Source organism: Excalfactoria chinensis, chromosome 15 (assembly GCF_039878825.1).
Source record: "Excalfactoria chinensis isolate bCotChi1 chromosome 15, bCotChi1.hap2, whole genome shotgun sequence".
NCBI classification, from domain to species: Eukaryota; Metazoa; Chordata; class Aves; order Galliformes; family Phasianidae; genus Excalfactoria; species Excalfactoria chinensis.
The window spans coordinates 9,842,855-9,860,860 of NC_092839.1; the positions used below are offsets into that span (position 1 = coordinate 9,842,855).

General features: G+C 54.0%; 2 protein-coding genes across 7 annotated transcripts in view; one reads left to right on the forward strand and one right to left on the reverse strand.

Annotated features, from left to right (window-relative positions):
• The first annotated feature begins 928 nt into the window (after nt 1-928).
• On the forward strand, nt 929-5,742 carry SLC2A4RG (SLC2A4 regulator). Its single transcript, XM_072350280.1, is given in 9 exon segments — nt 929-1,147; nt 1,149-1,310; nt 2,194-2,366; nt 3,136-3,245; nt 3,314-3,561; nt 3,891-3,991; nt 4,078-4,327; nt 4,404-4,519; nt 4,602-5,742. Coding segments are annotated over 9 exon segments (1,491 nt in total). The 3' UTR covers nt 4,714-5,742.
• Nucleotides 5,743-8,530: 2,788 nt separating this feature from the next.
• ZBTB46 (zinc finger and BTB domain containing 46) overlaps nt 8,531-18,006 on the reverse strand; it is a 34,650-nt gene continuing 25,174 nt past the window's right edge. For 4 of the 6 annotated variants that reach the window (XM_072350123.1, XM_072350121.1, XM_072350122.1 and 1 more), the window contains 5 exons: nt 15,837-16,009; nt 14,469-14,520; nt 14,057-14,377; nt 10,593-10,768; nt 8,531-9,037 (listed from right to left, as the gene is read on the reverse strand). In XM_072350123.1, the coding sequence (XP_072206224.1) occupies nt 8,657-9,037; nt 10,593-10,768; nt 14,057-14,377; nt 14,469-14,520; nt 15,837-16,009 (1,103 nt within the window). In that variant the 3' untranslated portion in view covers nt 8,531-8,656. The remainder of the gene's footprint in view (nt 9,038-10,592; nt 10,769-14,056; nt 14,378-14,468; nt 14,521-15,836; nt 16,010-18,006) is intronic. The other 2 variants (XM_072350126.1, XM_072350125.1) reach the window with 1 other exon arrangement.

The window sequence follows — 18,006 nt, forward strand, 5'->3', positions numbered from 1 at the left end:
GGGGACACCCAGGCCAGACACATGGGGCTGCTGGGGGGGGGGGGGTGTGTGTGAGGGGACACAGCTGCACGGACTCTGTCCTGGCCTTCAGGCCCCAAATCAAACAGCACAGAGCCAGGACAGCACCCATTGCTCGCTGCCCCACAAGCAGGATGTGGGTTGTGCCAACCTGTGCACTCGTGCCCCCCATAAATGCAGCCACCACATGCACCCCGTGCAACTTGGGCCCCCAGTGTACCTTGTGCAGCCCATAAACGCAGGTACCCCATAAACGCAGGTACCCCATACACACAGGTACCCCATCAGACCTGAGCACACCTGCAGCCTTTGGGAGAGCCCAAAACTCATCCTGGGTGGTAACAAACCTTTGGTTCCCATTTGTGGACACCCTGCAGATGTGGGTTGATACAGCTGCGGTGGCCCCATACCTTTGGAGGAGCACTCTGTCTTATGGGGGGTCCTCCCATTGGGGAGGGGGCGTGACTTTGGGGGCAGCCCTACAACTGACAGGGATCCCTATGGCTGATGGGGGGGGTCTGCAACTTTTAAGCTTCCTTTCTGGGGGGGGGGGGGGAGGAGGACTCCAACTATGTATAATTTGGGGGAGGGGGCAGCGGAGCTTCATGGGGGTCACTGTAATAATGAGGGGAACCCTCTGATCCTGGGCAGCAACTTTCCATTGGGGGGGGCACAACTTTCTGTGCGGCCCCGCCGTTCTCCGCCCTTCGGATCTGAAGCGTCTCCGCAACTTCGCAGCGCATTATCACGGGGGGAGGAGGGGGGGGGGGGGGGCACCGCTTTGGGGGTCCCCTCAGACTTTGGGCGCCCGGGGCCGGCCCGAACCCGGAGGGCTTTCGTAGAGGGGACGACGGCGCTTTTCGGCCCCCTCCCCCCGGAGCCGGTGCCGGCGGGGCGGGGCGGTTCGAAGATGGCCGCGGCGGGGGCGGTGGTGGCGGCGGCGGGGCCGGTGCGCGGCGGGGCGGGGCGGGGCGCGGCGCGCCAAGTGGCAGCGCCTTTCGACCAATCGGAAGCCACCCTCGAGGCGGCCGCGTTCCATCCCGCCACGGGGGAACCAATAGGAAAAAGCGGCGGGGCAGGGAGGGGGCGTGGCCACCGCCGACACCGGGCCGCGCGCCGGAGCGCTCCCCCCCCCCCCCCGCCCCGCGCCGGGCCCGGCCCCGCGGCCGCCGCCGCCCCGCATGGAGCCCGCGCCGCCGCCCGCCGCCTGCGCACTGCTGCTGCCGCCGCCCGCCGCCCGCCGCCGCCGCGCCCGCCGCCGCCTCCCGCCCGAGAACGACGGCGCCCCGCAGGTACCGGGGAAGGCGGCGGATGACAGCGAGAAAACTTCCCCCAGCGGCTGAGTAGGGGTTGGGGGTGCGGCGGGGACAGGAGAAGGGAACCCCCCCCAGCCGCCCTCCGGGCCCACCCTCCTACCCCCCCCCCCCCCCCCCTCCCCGGTGCTGTCCCGTTCTGCGGTGCCGCCCCCGGGAAGGATCCGCTGCTGCCCGCTGGCGGCCGCCCGGCGGACACGCCCCCCCCGGAGCCTCTGGCGGGAGCGGCTGGGGGGGTTCCGGTGACCCCGCGAACCGCCCTGTGGGTCCAACCGCAGCCCGGCTGGGTCCGAGGCGGATCCCGGCTGCAGCCCGACGGGTGCCCAGCCGGACATAGCGACCCGTTCCCAAATGGATCCCAGCTGGTTCCAAAATGGGTCCCAACTGCATCGCAGCCCTTAGTGGTGTCCCGGGTGAGAAGGATGGGAGGGATCCCGAGCGGATCCCAGCTGGATCCCGGCCCTTGGGGATCTCCTAAGTGAGGAGGGAGCCACTGCAGGGCACTGCGGGGATTCCTGTGGGATCCCGGTGTGCTGCTCCAAACGGATCCGCTGCTTTGCTTTGGAGGATGCCAGCCCTGCCCAGCACAGCCCCGCTGGATCCCCTTGGGATCTGCCCACACAGGGATCCGTTGGGTGCTGACACCCCATAGTGAGTGCCTGGGGAGATCCTGCTGCTTCCCAATCGCTTCCCAGGTGGAAGATCTGCTTGGGATCCAATTGGGACACGCAGCCGGTGGGATCCCAGCACGCTCCGGCACAACGCTGCCACCTCCTTCCCCACCTTAGAGACCGGGGAATCCATCGGGGCTGGGATCCACCAGCAGCGCGATCAGCCCCTGACGCCGCCCCTCTCCCTGCAGGCATTGCCGGGGCACAGCGCGGGGCTGCCGGCGGCGCGGGGCTGGCTGCGGTGCCTGGGGGAGCCGCTGGGACTGCAGCCCCCCGAGCAGGAGGCGGTGCTGAGGGTGCTGGACGCGGGGCTGGAGCGGTGCCTGGCGCTGCACGCAGCCTGCATCCCCCTACCAGGACACAGGTATGATGGGACGGGATGGGGATGGGTTGGGGAGGATGGTTATAAGGTCGGGAACGGGGGTGAGGATGGAGATGATGGAGATGGGTCAGGGTGGGGTTGGGATGGTACTCTCCACTCACCCGCGTGGATAAAGGCGTGCGGGTCTCCCCGGCCCTTCCTCTCTATGGACGCCGAGGCCATGGCTGCTCCATGGGGGCTCCTGGCACAGCCCGCGTCGTGGCGCAGCGCCCGGTGCCGTAACCGGAGCCGTCGGGGCGGTCGGCAGCTGCTTGGCACCGGGTCCAGCCGGGACTGCGTGCGTGGAGGCGCCAATTTGAACAGCTCCGGCTTGGGGCGCAGGGAGAGAAATCCCTGCCTTGCTTTCCAAGTGCTTTTCCCACCTTCGTGGCCATCAGAGCGGAGCCCCCCACAGCCCTAAAGCACGGCTGTCCCGCTTTGTCCCACTGCAGCGTTTGGACTCACTTGCAAAATGGCTTCTGCTGCTCCTGACCTCTCGCTCACTTTGTTTTTTTGGCTCTTTCTCTCTCATTTGTTTTAGTTTTTTCTTCATTTTGTTGTGGGTTTTTTTTTTTTTCCACTTCAGGAAGTTGTTTGGCCCCAGCTGGGCTCAGCTTTCTCAGTGCAGGTGTCAGTGCCCACGAGGCTCTCGGTGCCAGCCCGTGTCCCCTCCTCAGCTTGTGGGCACCCGGTGGGAGGTGGGGGGCACAGAGGGGTGGCGGTGTGGGGTTCTGGCCGTGCTCATCACAGCCCCCTGTGCTCACACTGGCAGGAAGCTCCCTGGCAAGGCGGGCATCGATGAAGTGATGGCAGCCGCTGTGCTCACCAGCCTCTCCAGCAGCCCTCTGGGGATCGGACACCCCCCAGCACCCCCCGGCCCAGGTATGAATGGGGACATTCAGCCTCTGTCCCTGGGTGTGTGGTGCAGACCTGACCTTCCTTCTCTGCAGCAGAGCTTGGCAGTGGGATCTGGAAGGAGACACCAGCCATGTCCTTCAGCTGCAGCAGCAGCAGCAACACCAGCGGGGAATGGAGCTGGGACCCCCCCAGCGACCACTCCACCCCCTCCACCCCTTCACCCCCACTCTCCAGCCATGACCCCAGTGCCTTCTTGCCCACCTTAGCGCCAGACAACGGCCCCGAGGAACCTGACAGCACCCACTTCATGTTTGGAGAGCCCATCCCGCGGAAGAGGAAGGTGGGATGGCAATGGGGATGGGGATGGGGATGAGGTTGGGGATGAGTCTGACGATGGGGTTGAGGCTGGAGATGATGGTGGGGAAGCCATAGGATTGGGGCTGGAGGTGGTGAGGCTGAGAATGGGGATGATTGTAAGGGTTGATAGTGCTTGGAGGTGAAGTAGTTGGGTGGGGATGGGGTGGGGTTGTGAGTGGGAGTGGGGGTGGGCTTGATGTTAAGAGTTGGGGATGGGGATGAAGAAGGTGGTTGGGCTGGGAATAGCATTGGGGTTGGGAATGGTGATGAGGACAGGGCTGGAGTTGCTGGCCTGACCCCACTCGCCCACAGAACTCCACCAAGGTGATGTTCAAGTGCTTGTGGAAGAGCTGCGGCAAAGTCCTCAGCAGCTCCTCAGGGATGCAGAAGCACATCCGAACCGCACACCTGGGGTAAGCGCTGGGGCAGCCCCCGGAGCCCCCAGCCCTACAGACCCCCACTGTGGGGCCGCCCCCAGCCCAACCCTGCTCCCCCACAGCCGCCAAGCCGACCTGGAGCAGAGCGACGGCGAGGAGGATTTCTACTACACGGAGCTGGACGTGGACGTGGACTCGCTGACGGATGGACTCTCCAGCCTGACGCCCGTCTCGCCCACCTCCTCCGTGCCACCCGCCTTCCCCGGCCCCGAGCTGCCGCCATTCCCCAGCCCTGAGCCACCTCTGGGCTCCCCCCGCAGCCCCCCGCCACCCCCCGGCCTCTGCCACGTCCACACCGACCACGCGTACCAGGTGAGGCTGGGCTGGAACTCAGTGCTCAGTGGTGCTGCGTGCGCCCGTGGGTGCTGACGTGGTGCCGTGATCCCAGGGCTGCCCCTCAGGACCCACAGGTGGGGAGAAGCGTCCTTCAGGAACACCCGTGCCCGGGCCGAGGACGCCGGCTCTGCCCACCCCGGCGCTGCCGAAGCCCCCCGCTGTCCCCAGGTGAGTTGGTGTGGCTGTGTCCCCATCCCCTCTGCCCTTTCCTCCATCCCTAACCCCGCAGTGACGTAGCGATGCCCCGCAGGAAGCCCCGGGGGGAGGCCAAGAAGTGCCGCAAGGTGTACGGCATGGAGAACCGGGAGCTGTGGTGCACGGCGTGCCGCTGGAAGAAGGCCTGCCAGCGCTTCCTCGACTGAGCCCCGTTGCTGCCGTGCCCCCCCAGCTCTCCTAATTGCACATTTTGCACTTGAGGTGCCTTCGCGCCCCCCCACCCCCCTTACACACACACACACACACACACACACACGCTCCCCCCCGGGGCTGGACTCAGGGAACAGCCCCCACGCTGTTGGGGGGAGGACTATGGGGTGGGGGGGGCATGCACAGCTGGGCCTGGCCCTGCCTTCCCTTCCCCCCCAAAGCTTAATGCACACAGCCCCCCCCTCGCCAACACAGAGCTTCCCCTCCTTTCTTTATCCTCTGAAGATAAGCTAACCCCCTCCGTGCCCCCCCATCCCTTACCTGCAGCCCATGTCCCTGCTGGGGGGGCCGTGTGCTGCTGGGAGAAGCTGTGCCTTGGGGCTTTGGGGGAGTGGGGGGGGGCGGGTCCTGTTCCCTACCCTCGCCTTAATTGGGGGCTGACAGACACACGGGGCGCCCCCCCCTGCACCCCGCGGGGGTTTTTACTCTTTGTGGCGTGTTTTTCCTCTCTCTGTTTTGTACCTGGGGAGCAGCTGCTCCCACCGGGGGCTGCACTCCGGGAAGTGCCTACAGAACGCGCCCGTTTGCACTAAGCCAAACTGCACAAAGACCTTTTCTGTTTTGTTGCGTTTTTGTTTTCCTTTATATTTCTTTTTTTTCCCTTTTTTTTTCCCCCCTCCTTTCTCCCCCTCCTTGGTGTGTTTTTATTTTTTAAATGAAATATATGAAAATTCCTATTTTTTAAATACTCCCCCCCCCCCCTTTTTGTCCCCCTTCCCTCCAACCCTCCACCCCCTTTTGGGCTGCACTGCCTCCAGCCTGAGGGACTGGTGGGGCTTTTTGGGCCTTTCCCCCTCTCCTGTCCCCTCCCAGTCCCTGTATCCCCTCCCCAGGCACAGTCCTACTCTCCCTTTGCCTGGGGTTTGGGGGGGGGGGTCCCCACGTTGGATGCCCCTGGGATGGGGTTGGGGAGGTGCTGGGATGGGTTGGATTCGTAAGAAAAAAAATAAAAGATTTGGATTCTTTTTGTTTGTTTAAAGGGTGACGCTGAGCTGCGTGTTGGTGTGGGGCTGGGATGGGGGGGGCTGGATGGGGGGGTCGGGATGGGGTTAGTCCTGGTGTAGCCCATCCTGCAGGATGAAGGCAGGAGCTGATGCAGTGAGCACGGCTGGAGGTGAACATAGAAAAGTCAGACGAAACGTTAGCAGCAATTTCCCCAGTTTATTGAAAGGGTTTTGATTTCTGCACGTACGTCTACGCTAAGTCCCATCACAATGTATGTATAGAGGGCACAGCTCCGGGTGCCGGGCAGACAGAGACCAAAGGAAGGTCCTATCAGCTGAACTACATCGACAGGGAATCGGTACAACACAGCCACGTCCTCTGCTGACCTCCGAGACCAAAGTCTCCTTCCCCGCAATATTAAACACACCTTCAATACAAACACAGGCTTGATAATAGTTATTAGAAAGTCAGTTATCGTATAGAATATTCCCAGCTAAAGGAAATAATTCATCGTCATCATCTCCAAACGCTGCCCTCTTTCTGTCCGCCTTGATTTCTGCAGGCAGGTTTAAAGCACGTTGAGAAATAAATAGAGGTGGGAGCCGTACACAGCACTCGTCCTACACAGAACTAAAAACAGAGGCAGGAACCCAAAAACACAACGCGGGGCGACCGGAACATACAGAGAACCATCCAGCACAGCTTTCATTGGAGCCACAGGATGAGATAAAATCGTCTTGTTTGTAGTATTGCAAGGATTCCAGTTTTTGCATGTACGTGGAGTTCCCAATGGGGCAGTGAAGCTCCAGCACTTAGCGTGGCTCAGAGGGCTCTGTATGGGACACGGAGTGCAGCCCCATAGAGAAGCGGTGCTGGATGGTAATGCTAACACGCTATGTAAGCTTTCCTGTGGAGCTTCCTGCTTTAATTCACTTCGAACCTTTTTCTTTTGCATCCTCAGCTCTGAGAGTGCACCCAGTCGGCACCGCTGGGCTCGGTGTCCAAAAAGGACAGGAAGGAAAAATAGGAAACGTTTCCAAATATGAAGTAAAGCTGAGGGGTCACCCTGGGCTCTGGGGGGGGGTTCCCAGCTCTTGTGGTGTGGGATGGAATGGAATGTCACAGAAACAAAGGGGCAAAGGTGTACAGGTTTTGTTTTAAATAGGACGGGGCTGGGGCAGCTTTGGGACCTTGGGGATGGTTGTAAAGGCTGATGGTAGAACACGGGGATTGCTTTTGTCTGTTCAAACCCGGCAGCGGGGCTCTGCATGGAGCTACAGTGCGACATGAAGGTCTGTACAGCTCAATGAAAACACTTCTGCATGACCCCCCCACCTCCACTGCAGCCCCTGCACACACAGGGATGAGCACTGATGGCAGCAGCTGGACACATACACCCAGTTCCCAATGTGCACCAACACCAACAGAAATGCACACTGGTGTCTTCATGGAGCTGCAGGGAGCAGTGCTGGCAGCCAGCAGCTCCAGCCCCGAGGCATCAGTTATGGTGATGGTACCACTAACCCTATTTTCTTGCCGGGCAGAACCACGCTTCCATTGAAACCAACACCTGCAAGAACCTCCCTCCCCACCATAGGCAGCCTTTCCCACCATCTGAAGATAATAAATAGCACCTTGGAGTCATTTGGCTTTCGGCACCAGGTTGTCCTTTGTGGCAGGTTTCAAAGAGCGTCATCGCAGCGTAGGAAACTGCTCCGTAACGAGGGAAGGGTGAGGCCTCCAGCTTTGTTGGGGTTGGGTTTGTTTTTTTTTTGCCTTGTTGGTTTTTTGGTTTGTTTTTTTCCTTTTCATTAAAAAAATAAGCACCAGAAGCAAAGAGGTGAAAGGTAACACGGACTCCTCCTTGCCTGGAAGACCCCTCAGTGCACTGCGTTGTCATTTCCTTGGGGTTGGAAGAAGGCAGCGGTGCTCGATATGGACACGGAGCATCCAACCATTTGGAGCCACCCAAACCTTTCTGAGACACGGCAGGAGAGAAACCTGGTTCTCATAAAAACATTTTATTTGCAAATTTACATGAAACCAGTGCAGCTGAGATTGAAGGTTTCCTTAATAGCTTTCACACCTACCAACGATGGACTGAAGCCCACCCAGGTGAGATCCCAGCAGGATTTTGGGTCTCCTCACCACCGCGGTGTGCCGTGGTTCACAGTTCATCCTACAGGTCTCGCTTTTCCTACCGTTTGCATATATTTGTGAGAAAGGCAGCTGAGCAAAGGGAGAAAAGTGAAAATATCCGTGGAAAACGCCAACGGGTAAACAATTCCCTGCGTCCTTATAGCAAAGAGTTCATGAAAATGCCAGCACCCATCGGTGGGTGTGGAGACACAAGGCTGGAAGACCAGACATGGGTACGACGCCACTGGGTCCTAGAAATGCCATGATCTTTTTTTTTGATAGTGATCCTTTTGGAAGCTAAAAATCTACTTTTATGACAAGAATTGTAAGGCTGCAATCCCACTTGCCTTTTGATCTATTTGGCTCGGTAAAAAAAAAAAACAAACAACAATAAAAACCCTCTTTAAATAACCTGCAAAAGGCCTGCGTCATTAGGGGAAGCCCTCAGAAACGTGCACCCATTCGTTCCCACCACCGTTAGTTTGCAATTCCTCTGCTGATGGGATGTTTAACACCACCCAAAACCTGCTTCAGACACAACATCTCCTGGAGCTCAATGCAGGGTGGGACGGGGGCACGTGCCCATAGGATCCCCATGCAGGATCGAGGAGGAACAGCGGGCGGCGAGGCCGTGTTGCTAACACACATCCAAGTGGAACAGAGTAGGACTCGTTTAGAAAACACAAATAATTTTGCACACGTGGACGACAACAAGGCTATGTAGTTTTTCCAACATACTCCTTCCTCCCCTGCCCTCCCTCCCCCTACAAACAACAGAACGTGACAAAAGGATCCCTAAGAAATCCAGGTAAAATCCTTGTCGTTCTCCCCAGAGTTCTCCTGCGAGGAGTCGACGTCTTTGTCATCATCCAAAATCACGTCATCGTGCGCCATGCCTACGTCATCCTTCCATTTGATGTCGTCGTCGTCTCCCATCTCCTCATCTCCCTCCACCTTGATGTCATCCGGGTCTTCCATATACGACCCCTCTCCGGGGTACAGCTCCTCAGGGGACCCCTCGGCCCCGCTGGGCTCCAGGTGCCCGGCCATGCCGCGCCCCGAGCAGTCGGCACAGACGCCGTGCCGGCGGGAACCGTGCTTGATGCCCACGCTGGCTGCAGACATGAACACCCGGTTGCACACCTTGCAGACGTATTTCTTGTCCTTGCTGTGCACCTGGGAAAGGGAATGAGCAGAAAGGTTAACGGTGATGGAGCTGGACTGAGGGCTGCACAAAGGGTGCCCAGCTGCCCCTACTGCAAACCAAGACTGCCACGGCTTTCATCGTGCAACTTAAACCCATCACACTTAATTCTACTCTGTAACAAAGCAGTGCAATGGGAAATCACATCATCACAGAATGGTTGGGTTGGAAGGGAGCTTAAAGCCCATCCAGCTGCAACCATGGACAGCTGCCATAGACCAGGCTGCACAGGGCACCTCCAGGGATGGGGCACCCATAGCTCTGTGCAAGAGCCTCACTGCCCTCAGAGTAAAGAATTTCCACCTAATAATCTCTCCTCTGTTAGTCTAAAGTCATTTTCCCTTGTCCTATCACTATCACAACACTCTGGTTCTCAAAATCCTCTTGAAAATGCCTTTGATCAAACGAGGAATTTGAGAGGAACTTCCAGCTTGGGATGCTGCAAGCAGAGCAGGAAGGAAGCTCTGCACACACAGAACCATCTCCTCCAACCAGAGCTGGATACCAGAACTGGATACCCCCAGGCAGCACTTCCTGCTGGACACTGCCTGCTCCTGCAGCTGGGAAGCACCACTTACACCTTGTGACCACACAGAGGCACCATCCGAGATGCAAAGACTTCAGGAAGAAAAACCCGTGTTTACTTGGACCATCTGACTCAAAGAAAACAGACATTTCTATTGAATTTACACTTTATATAAAGGCTATAAAAAAATTCTTTTTGATCTGAGCTAAACACACGAAACTAAAATAGCCCCTTTTGTCTTTAGTTCTCGAGTGAGGAACTGAAAGAAAAGAAAAGTGGGTTTTTTGTGTGCTAAACCTGTTTCCTTTTTCTATGTTATTTCTGTAGTGCATTTTCCCTTGGTGCCTATCAGCACTCATCTCTGCAGATCTACCAGAGAACTGACAATTAAGCACAAAATACCACATGCAATGGAAATAAGATTACCAGACCAGCAAAGCACATGATCCCAGACATTCAGCTTGCCACGAGCATCACCCCTTTGGCAGATGAAGACCATGAAGATGGTCTGAAGGAGTGATTTGGATAGAGACTCCTCTTCTGTATGGATTCACAGATATTCTGATTCTGTTTTCATCTCCCCAAATGTATAATAATAAAGTGAACCTGACCTGCAAGCTCCAAGCACCAAGTCAGTGACCTAGAATGACTCCAGCAGAAGAAATGGAGACCTAATTCAATTTGCAGATCGCCTCCATTCCACTCCCAAAGCATACAATCAGTACAGCCTGTGGGCTGAGCTGCTGGGAAGGAGCACTGCAGAGGACCCAGATGTCCTGGTGGCCAATGGTTGGCCAGTGGTTGACCATGAGCCAGCAGTGTGCCCTGGTGGCCAACAAGGCTAATGGCACCCTGGCATGTATTACAAAGAGCGTGGCCAGCAGGGCGTTCTCTGCCACCTACTATGGAGAATCTGCTTTAGATGCTTTCCAGAGGTCCCTTCCAACCCCTCCAGTTCCATGACTGCGATCCTTACACTGAACACAGCCCCCAGCCCTTACCAGTGTGTGTCTCTTCATGTGCTCCCGGCGCGTGAACTTCTTCCCACAGATCTCACAGGGGTAAGGCCGCTCTCCCGTGTGGGACCGCATGTGTCTCTTCAGGATGCACTGATGCATGGCAGAGAAGCTGCAGTAGGGGCACTTGAATTTCTTCCTGATCACTGTGAACTCGTTGACTGCAAGAGAGCAAGTGAAACGAAGAGATTACTTTCAGAATGTCCCCTCGCGGTCAGCGTTCTGGTTCAGCATTTTCCTGTTAGATCAGATCACTGTGAAATCACACTCACTCCTTCACCACCTGCAATTTGCTAAACCCACGTCCTTATACCATATCATTGCAGCTGAGAGCTTTGAGCGCCTTCATCAGAGCAGCTTTTGAATGAGGCAGAAGGTAAACACTGAGCAGCCCAACACACACTGCCTAATGCTGGTTAAGGAGCAAACACAGCAGGCTGGCAACCTGTGGCAATTCTGATTTGCTCTCAGGAATCATCCTAAATACTGGTATCTAAAACCCCAACGCCTGTTTGCAGAGCACCAGCCAGCAGCAGTGCCACGCTGTGCCAGGATTTGGAGGCTGTAAGCAAGTCCTCTGTGTGTGCTCCAGCGTTATGTCAGTGGAAGTGCAATGACCACAGTTTATCCAGCAAAAACCAGAAGTCAGGACTGTGTACGCTTCATTATCCAGCTTCCAACTATCCACGGTGCACAGATATAGAAATACAGAGGAACACGTCATGCCAAACTACAGCGTGGCCCTGGTGAGCCTCCTTACAAGCCAGCTCTACATGTCTAAGGCTTTGATGGTCTTTTTCCTCCCCCCCTCGAAACCACATTATACTGAACTGGAAAACGATGAAATTTTATTTGAAGCCATTCTGACACTGTTGATTCTTTTCTTCTTGTCATCTCCTTAGGAGTGCACAGACAGCGGGCTCAGGGGACGCATCCAGCACTGACAGCCCAGGGGTCCAATTTGCCAGCAGAATGCACACAGCAGCTGTGTTGGTATTTCCTCCTCCAAACACAATGAAAGTGCAATATGCAAAATGCAGCAGGTGGAAACCGAGTGTTTGCTGTTCCCCGAGGACATCCACCCACTATAAATTTGGGATAGACCATCCACACAGATATGCCTTTAAATCTCTAAAATCCTTACGATTCTGTTGCTTCCTATTCATATGTTAATTTTCACCCATTTTTGTCCTAATTATCACCATTTCTCAAAGCAATCTATCGTTTACATAACAAGGGAGGAAGAGAAAAAGAAAGCAAATTGTAGTTAATCATCCTAAGTACGCTATATCATGTGTGCTAATGGATTTTTATAAATGCCAGGCTGTAGGAAAGCAGAGGGGATAAGGCATACACCAGACCTGCCCCATAGGCATGTACCACACAGAGCACTCAGCAGTGTTGCTGGGTGCTCGCTGAGATCCTCCGTCCTACAGTGGATTTGACATGCTCATTGTAGTTACCAGAGGCAAGGAGCCCACTTCCTCCTGCAGAAGTCTTACAGAAGGTTCACAGTGATGGCACAAAGCTATTTGTGACAGATACCTTTCCGGTCTGACCTTGTAACCGTTTGCATTACAACAGCCACAAAAAGAGCCACCTGAGAGTCCAGACTGGGGAGGTGGGCTGTAAGCTGATGGAGCAAAGGGCACAATGCCCAACCCTCACTTTGCAGCACAGCACAGCACACCCCACTGGAACACCCCAGCCGCTTGCTTTACCCCACTTCAGAAAGAACCAACCCAGAGATACCTGCAACCAGGATTACACAGCCAGGTGCTTGGGAGAAGGGAATACTGCAAAGTCCTCCACATCCTCCACCACCAGACTGTACCTCAATGACCAGATGCCCTTTAGGGGTTTACCACGAATATCAACCATCCATTTTATGGCTGAGCTACCACAAAAGCTTATAAAGCAGCTGCAAGGCTCACACTGCTCTCACAGTAGTCCTGGACATGCACAGCTTGGTTGTGCAACCATAGCAGTGTCACAGATCATTGAGGTTGGAAAAGAGCTCTGAGATCCTCAAGTTCAACCAAACCCAACTCAACATTCCCACTGCCCATGTCCCTCAGACACACCAGACTTGTGGCTGATATTACAATGGGATAACATTTGCACACAGACACACAAAGAACCAGCAGGAAATGCCACTGTCCCCACGTGAACTGAGCTCTCACTGTAATCCTCTGCTGATGCACAGTCCTGCTGTGCTCCTCCCATGTTTCCAGGTGAAACCCATTTTGGCCACAACTTTCTCCTCTCGCTCAGCTTTCTCCTACCTCCCCTTGCTGCTTACTGATGAGCAAGGTAAACCACAGTGCAATGAACAAGCTGACCGCAGGAAGAAGAAAAGCCAGTGCACTATGAACTAGACATGACACCAAAGAAGCTGATGAGAACAACTGCACTTAACTATGCCGCTTTCATTTAACAGCTGCTATAATTAGGTTTTGCAAGTAAATGTATGGCAAGAGACACTTAGGGGTGTTTTAAATAAGTAATTTCATGTCACAAAACAGGATTTCCACCTTCCACTAACAACCACTTCTGGTTTTCTATGTGCTGAGACTCTCCACACAAATCCTCCTCAAGTTCCAAAGCATACTTTCACCTTGGCTAATATAAATTATATTAAATAAATTAGCTGGAAAATTTGCACAACCCCAAAAAGGCCCAGCCATACCCAGGTGTATTTTCTAACAACTCCTAAAAACACAAAAATGATATAAAGTATTAAAATATACCAACACTGCAGTAATTTCTGAGCCCCAATCTGTATTCCCCCTCTCCTTCAGATGACAGAACCTCAGTCCTGGCACCTCATAGTGCTGAGCAGCCCCGTGCTCCCACAGCTCCTCATTTCAAGCTGAAAAGCCCCGAAATGCTCAAACTGTACCAGGGACAGAACGTGGGACCAGAACACAGAATACTGAACTCTGCCATTAATTCCACTGCTAACATGCTCACGGGCTTAGGGATGTTATTTGCTCAGGAAAACATCACCGTTTCTTTTATAAAGCACTTTGAGATCCACTGACGCATAAAGTTAAAGATAAGTACCCAGGATATCAAACTACTAAGGCATCCAAAGAGCCACGATGCAGACTGACCAAGGATATTCACACCAGAATTGCACCACGATGCAGTTACGCTGTGTCTCACACCAGCACCCAACCTGGTCAGTTTTGAGGAGTTACTCTACATCCTTACACCTGTTGTAAGGAAACCATTTGTTTTCCTAGCTCAGAAGCAAGGCCCAGCACACACGGCGGCCGGGCAGCACACCTTGGCATGGCGAGCGAGGTTCTTCTGTGTGCCCAAGCCCTTGCCACAGAGGAGACACACAAAAGCGCGCTCGATCGAGTGCACAGACACAAGGTGCTGCGTTAAGTCTGTCTTGTCACGATACGGCTTGGTGCAGCTAGGACATTGCATCTTCTTACAGTTGAAGTGGATGGTCTTCTCATGGCGGTCCATGTTGGACTTGAGCGTGAAGCTGGCGGGGCACTGGGCGCACTGGAAGCGGCTGGGAGGTATGGTACCTATGGTACCCAGCAGGCCAGGCCGCGTGCGGGCGTCCAGAGGGAGCAGCAGGGAGAGGGCAGCCTCGTGCTGGTAGATGTGCTCGTGGATGTGCTCCTGCAGGTCCTCAGCACGCTCAAAGACCCTCCTGCAGAAGCCACAGGTCAGTCCCTTGGGCAGGGCTGGGTCTGGGAACAGGCCATCGCGGGTTACGTCCGTGTCTTCTGACCTCAAACACGTGTCTGAAATAGAAGCAGACACACACGTGTACAAATCGCTGTTGTTGGGTTAAAATAATGGTCATTTCTAAAGCGTTTTTTACTCTCTACTTACCAGAGTCAGAGTTATCAAATGGCCAAAGTGCTAGAAACCCATCGCAAGCGGCCTGCGAACGGAAAGCACGCTCAGGTTATGGCATGCCCATAAAGCACCCATCCTCAGTGCTCAGCCCCAGCTGGGTGGAACGAGATGGTCTGTAAGGCTGTTCTGTCATTGCGTGATGCCATCAGGCCCCATGCCCACAGCTCACCACTTGTCCTGCCCACATCACCACCCGTACAAAGCTCCCTTTGTCACAGCTAGGTCACCAGGCAGTGCTCCGTGGGGCTGCTGGTTAGGGCAGCCACCAACGTACCTATTTCAAGCGGTAACTGAGTTCTTGGTGTCCCTCAGCACCTGTAGCTCGCACTCAGAGCGGTGGCAGACCCAGGGCACGTTGCCACCAAACACAAAAGAAGTGGAAAATTTTCCCTTTGCCCCACGCAGCTGCTTTTCCTTCCACGTAGCAAAGCCCATGCAAAACTCGCTTCCCCTTACGCAACGCTCCCTGGCATTGCTAATCCACATTATAAATAAAAGCTGATTTTTTTCCTGTTTGCAGTGTGGCAGATGGTGGCCCGGCACGGGGCCACACAGCAAGGCTGCAGGCTGAACCTTCAGCTCCTGTGCTCTGCGCTGCATGGGGAAAGCCAGGCTGCCACCACACGGGTAGTGCCAAGCTACAGAGCCTGAGAAATGCTTCAGAAAGGTTTGGGTGCCCCAGACGGACTGCACAGAGCCCTGGGCAGCCTGAGCTGATGGGGGGCAACCAGCCCACACAGGGGTTGAGAGGGCTGTATGATCCCTTCCAACCCAACCATAATGTGGTTCTGCAACTTTTAAGGATCGTTCCAACTCAACTATTCTGTTCCCCTGTGGCAATTTGCTTCTAAATCTATTTAGATCATTGCAAGAAGCCCATATTGAAACCACCAGAAATGGGCAGCAGAGAGCTGGGAGCTCAGCTACCTTTACACCGTTATTAATGGAAAAGCTTTTCGAATGCACACTGTGGTTAGGAAGAAAGTGGGATATAAGGACAGCAACAGCTCTGAACCTAACAGACCTCTAGTTTTAAGATGACCTGTATTTATTTAGAACAGATAATAGAGTAAATCTAAGATATTGGTGGTAAGTTGGCTTCTTGCAATGATCTGAGGGGCGAGGGTCACCATCCCTGGAGGTGTTTGAGCACCATGGATGTGGCACTGAGGGATCAGGTTGGTGGGCATGGCGGGATGGTTTGGGGTTGGACTTAGGGATCTTGGAGCTCTTTTCCAACCTTTATGATTCTGTGATTCTATGACATGGTCTTTCAAAGCACTCCTGACTGGGGTTAACTGGATTCAATCGACGCCTTTGCCTTTCTCCCCATGATCTTACCTGGGTGGAAGAGGGCAGCTCTCCTTTCGCGGTGGCTTCTGGTGACATGCCACCAGAGGAGCAGCTGGCGGGGGGGCTCTGAGTGGCAAGGTGTGCTGCAGGCAGCGGGGGGGACGCAGCTTCCACTTTGCCATCACATTCGCCCCTGGAACGACTCCAGTTGGTGCCAGGCCCTGGGGAACACAGGAAACGAATCTCACCCACGTGCACCAGCACCAGCTCAGAGCAGGGACGGGCAGAGACTTCCTGGCACTGGGGGCTCTGCTGGCAGCCACTGCCAACACGGCACTGGGAGCTTCACAGAATGCACACACAAGTGTGGGTGTAAATGAGGGTTCTTGGAAATGGACGCTGGAGCTTTGGAGCCCCAAATATGAGCTTATTTAACACAGCCTTGATCTCAAAGTGCTTTATAAAAGATGGAAAAATACAGACAGATATGGCTTTGACACTATTCCTAGCAAGCAGGAAGTCCCAACAGTTGTACAAAGTGATTCAGTCACACACGACAGTTGTTCCATTCCAAAATCCTGCTGTAGTTGAGCAGGAGACCATTGCTGGTGTGATGGAAGCAGAGCACAGCCACCCGCTGCCCCTCAGCAGCCAACAGTACACAACATCCCCAAAGCTGCATCAGTAAAGAGAAACCCTTAGAGAAACAAGGACTGTATAATGAAGACCGGTGTACATCACAACTAGTTGACCAGCAGCCAACACCTTGACTGCACCACGGTAACGATGCACTGCGCTGGTCTTTTATTATTATTTTTTGGGGTGAGCAAGTAGAAAAGTCAGAAGCAAACACTGCATGAAAGTAAATCCATATTTAAAGCATTACGCCATAAAGGCTTTTCATTTCCAATACAGAAGTGTACAAACAGAACTTTTGTGCACACAAGAGTTGTAGTCCGTAACGCAGCACTGAGCAGCAGAGCCGAAGCTGTGCTGGAACACAATGCCCTGATCTGGGTCACAACGTTGGCATTGAAGTAAAACTGCACAGAAGTTTCTAAACCTGAACGATCCCAAACTTGATTATTATTATTCAATAAATCAGCTCTCAAACAACGCAACTCAACGGCAGCAGCGTGATTTTTCAAGCAATCACTGATGTTTATTTGGGTTTCACTAGTGTAAATAAGACAAGAGGAGAAACCCATACGAACAACCCACCCTTTGTTTTGTCCCATTCTGATCAGTACGGTGAGAAACCATTTTCCCTGACAAATTTCCATTCGTTGAATTTTAATGCAAAGTATTTTCACTTTTAAATAGGGAATGAAGCACTTCCCTTTTGCCAGCTCTGCACAGGGATGCACTGGGTTAGCAGTGTTATGTGAGCACAGCGTTCCCTGGCAGCTGGACAGCATGCTGCTGTGGGAAACAGAGAGGAAAGGTTATCACATCTCATCTACAATTACACCCATTCTCCCCTAAATCTTGTTTTCCCCCCCGTTCTAAAATTCCACACCAAACCAAATACCTTTAATTCCCAGCTGGGAAACCGACCGCTGTGCAAAATGTATTCCTTTAACACAACGTGCAAGTATAAATTATTGGCTCCGATGAACTGCTAACTAAAAATAAAGCATTAGCTGGTTTGCCCAAAAGAAAAGAGCTCTGTGTGCCATGCAATCGCTCGCACAACAAGCTCCATAGGAATTGCTTCTATAAACAGTTTCAGTTGCAAAAGGGTAAACAGGAAAAGCCAAACTTAGACCCACAAAGCAGCGTGCAGTGTAGGGTGGGAGCTGCTCCTTGGGGCAGCCCAACCCAACCACCCCCAATCTGAAACGCTTCCTTTTAGAAGAAAAAAAACAAAAACTGAAAATAAAGAGAAAAACAAAGATGTAAATGAACCAACTTATTCCCTAAAGTGTATTAAAATTCTCATTCTTTGGATTATACTTGGCAAAAACATCTAAAAGCATCCAACTAAAGCCTTTGAGATTTTATAGCCGTGCTGTAACTACACGTAACATTGCTACCAAAGTTCAGCACTGTCCCACCAAGGAGCTCCAGCTCAAGCTGGAAAGTGGCAAAGAATAACCAACAGCCCCAAAACCATGTAAAGGGGAAAGCTGAACCTCACATCTAAAGAACAGCCCCGAACGAAGCCATGCAGGCTCAGTAATTAGCAATACCCAAGAAGACATCAGTGCTGCCCATA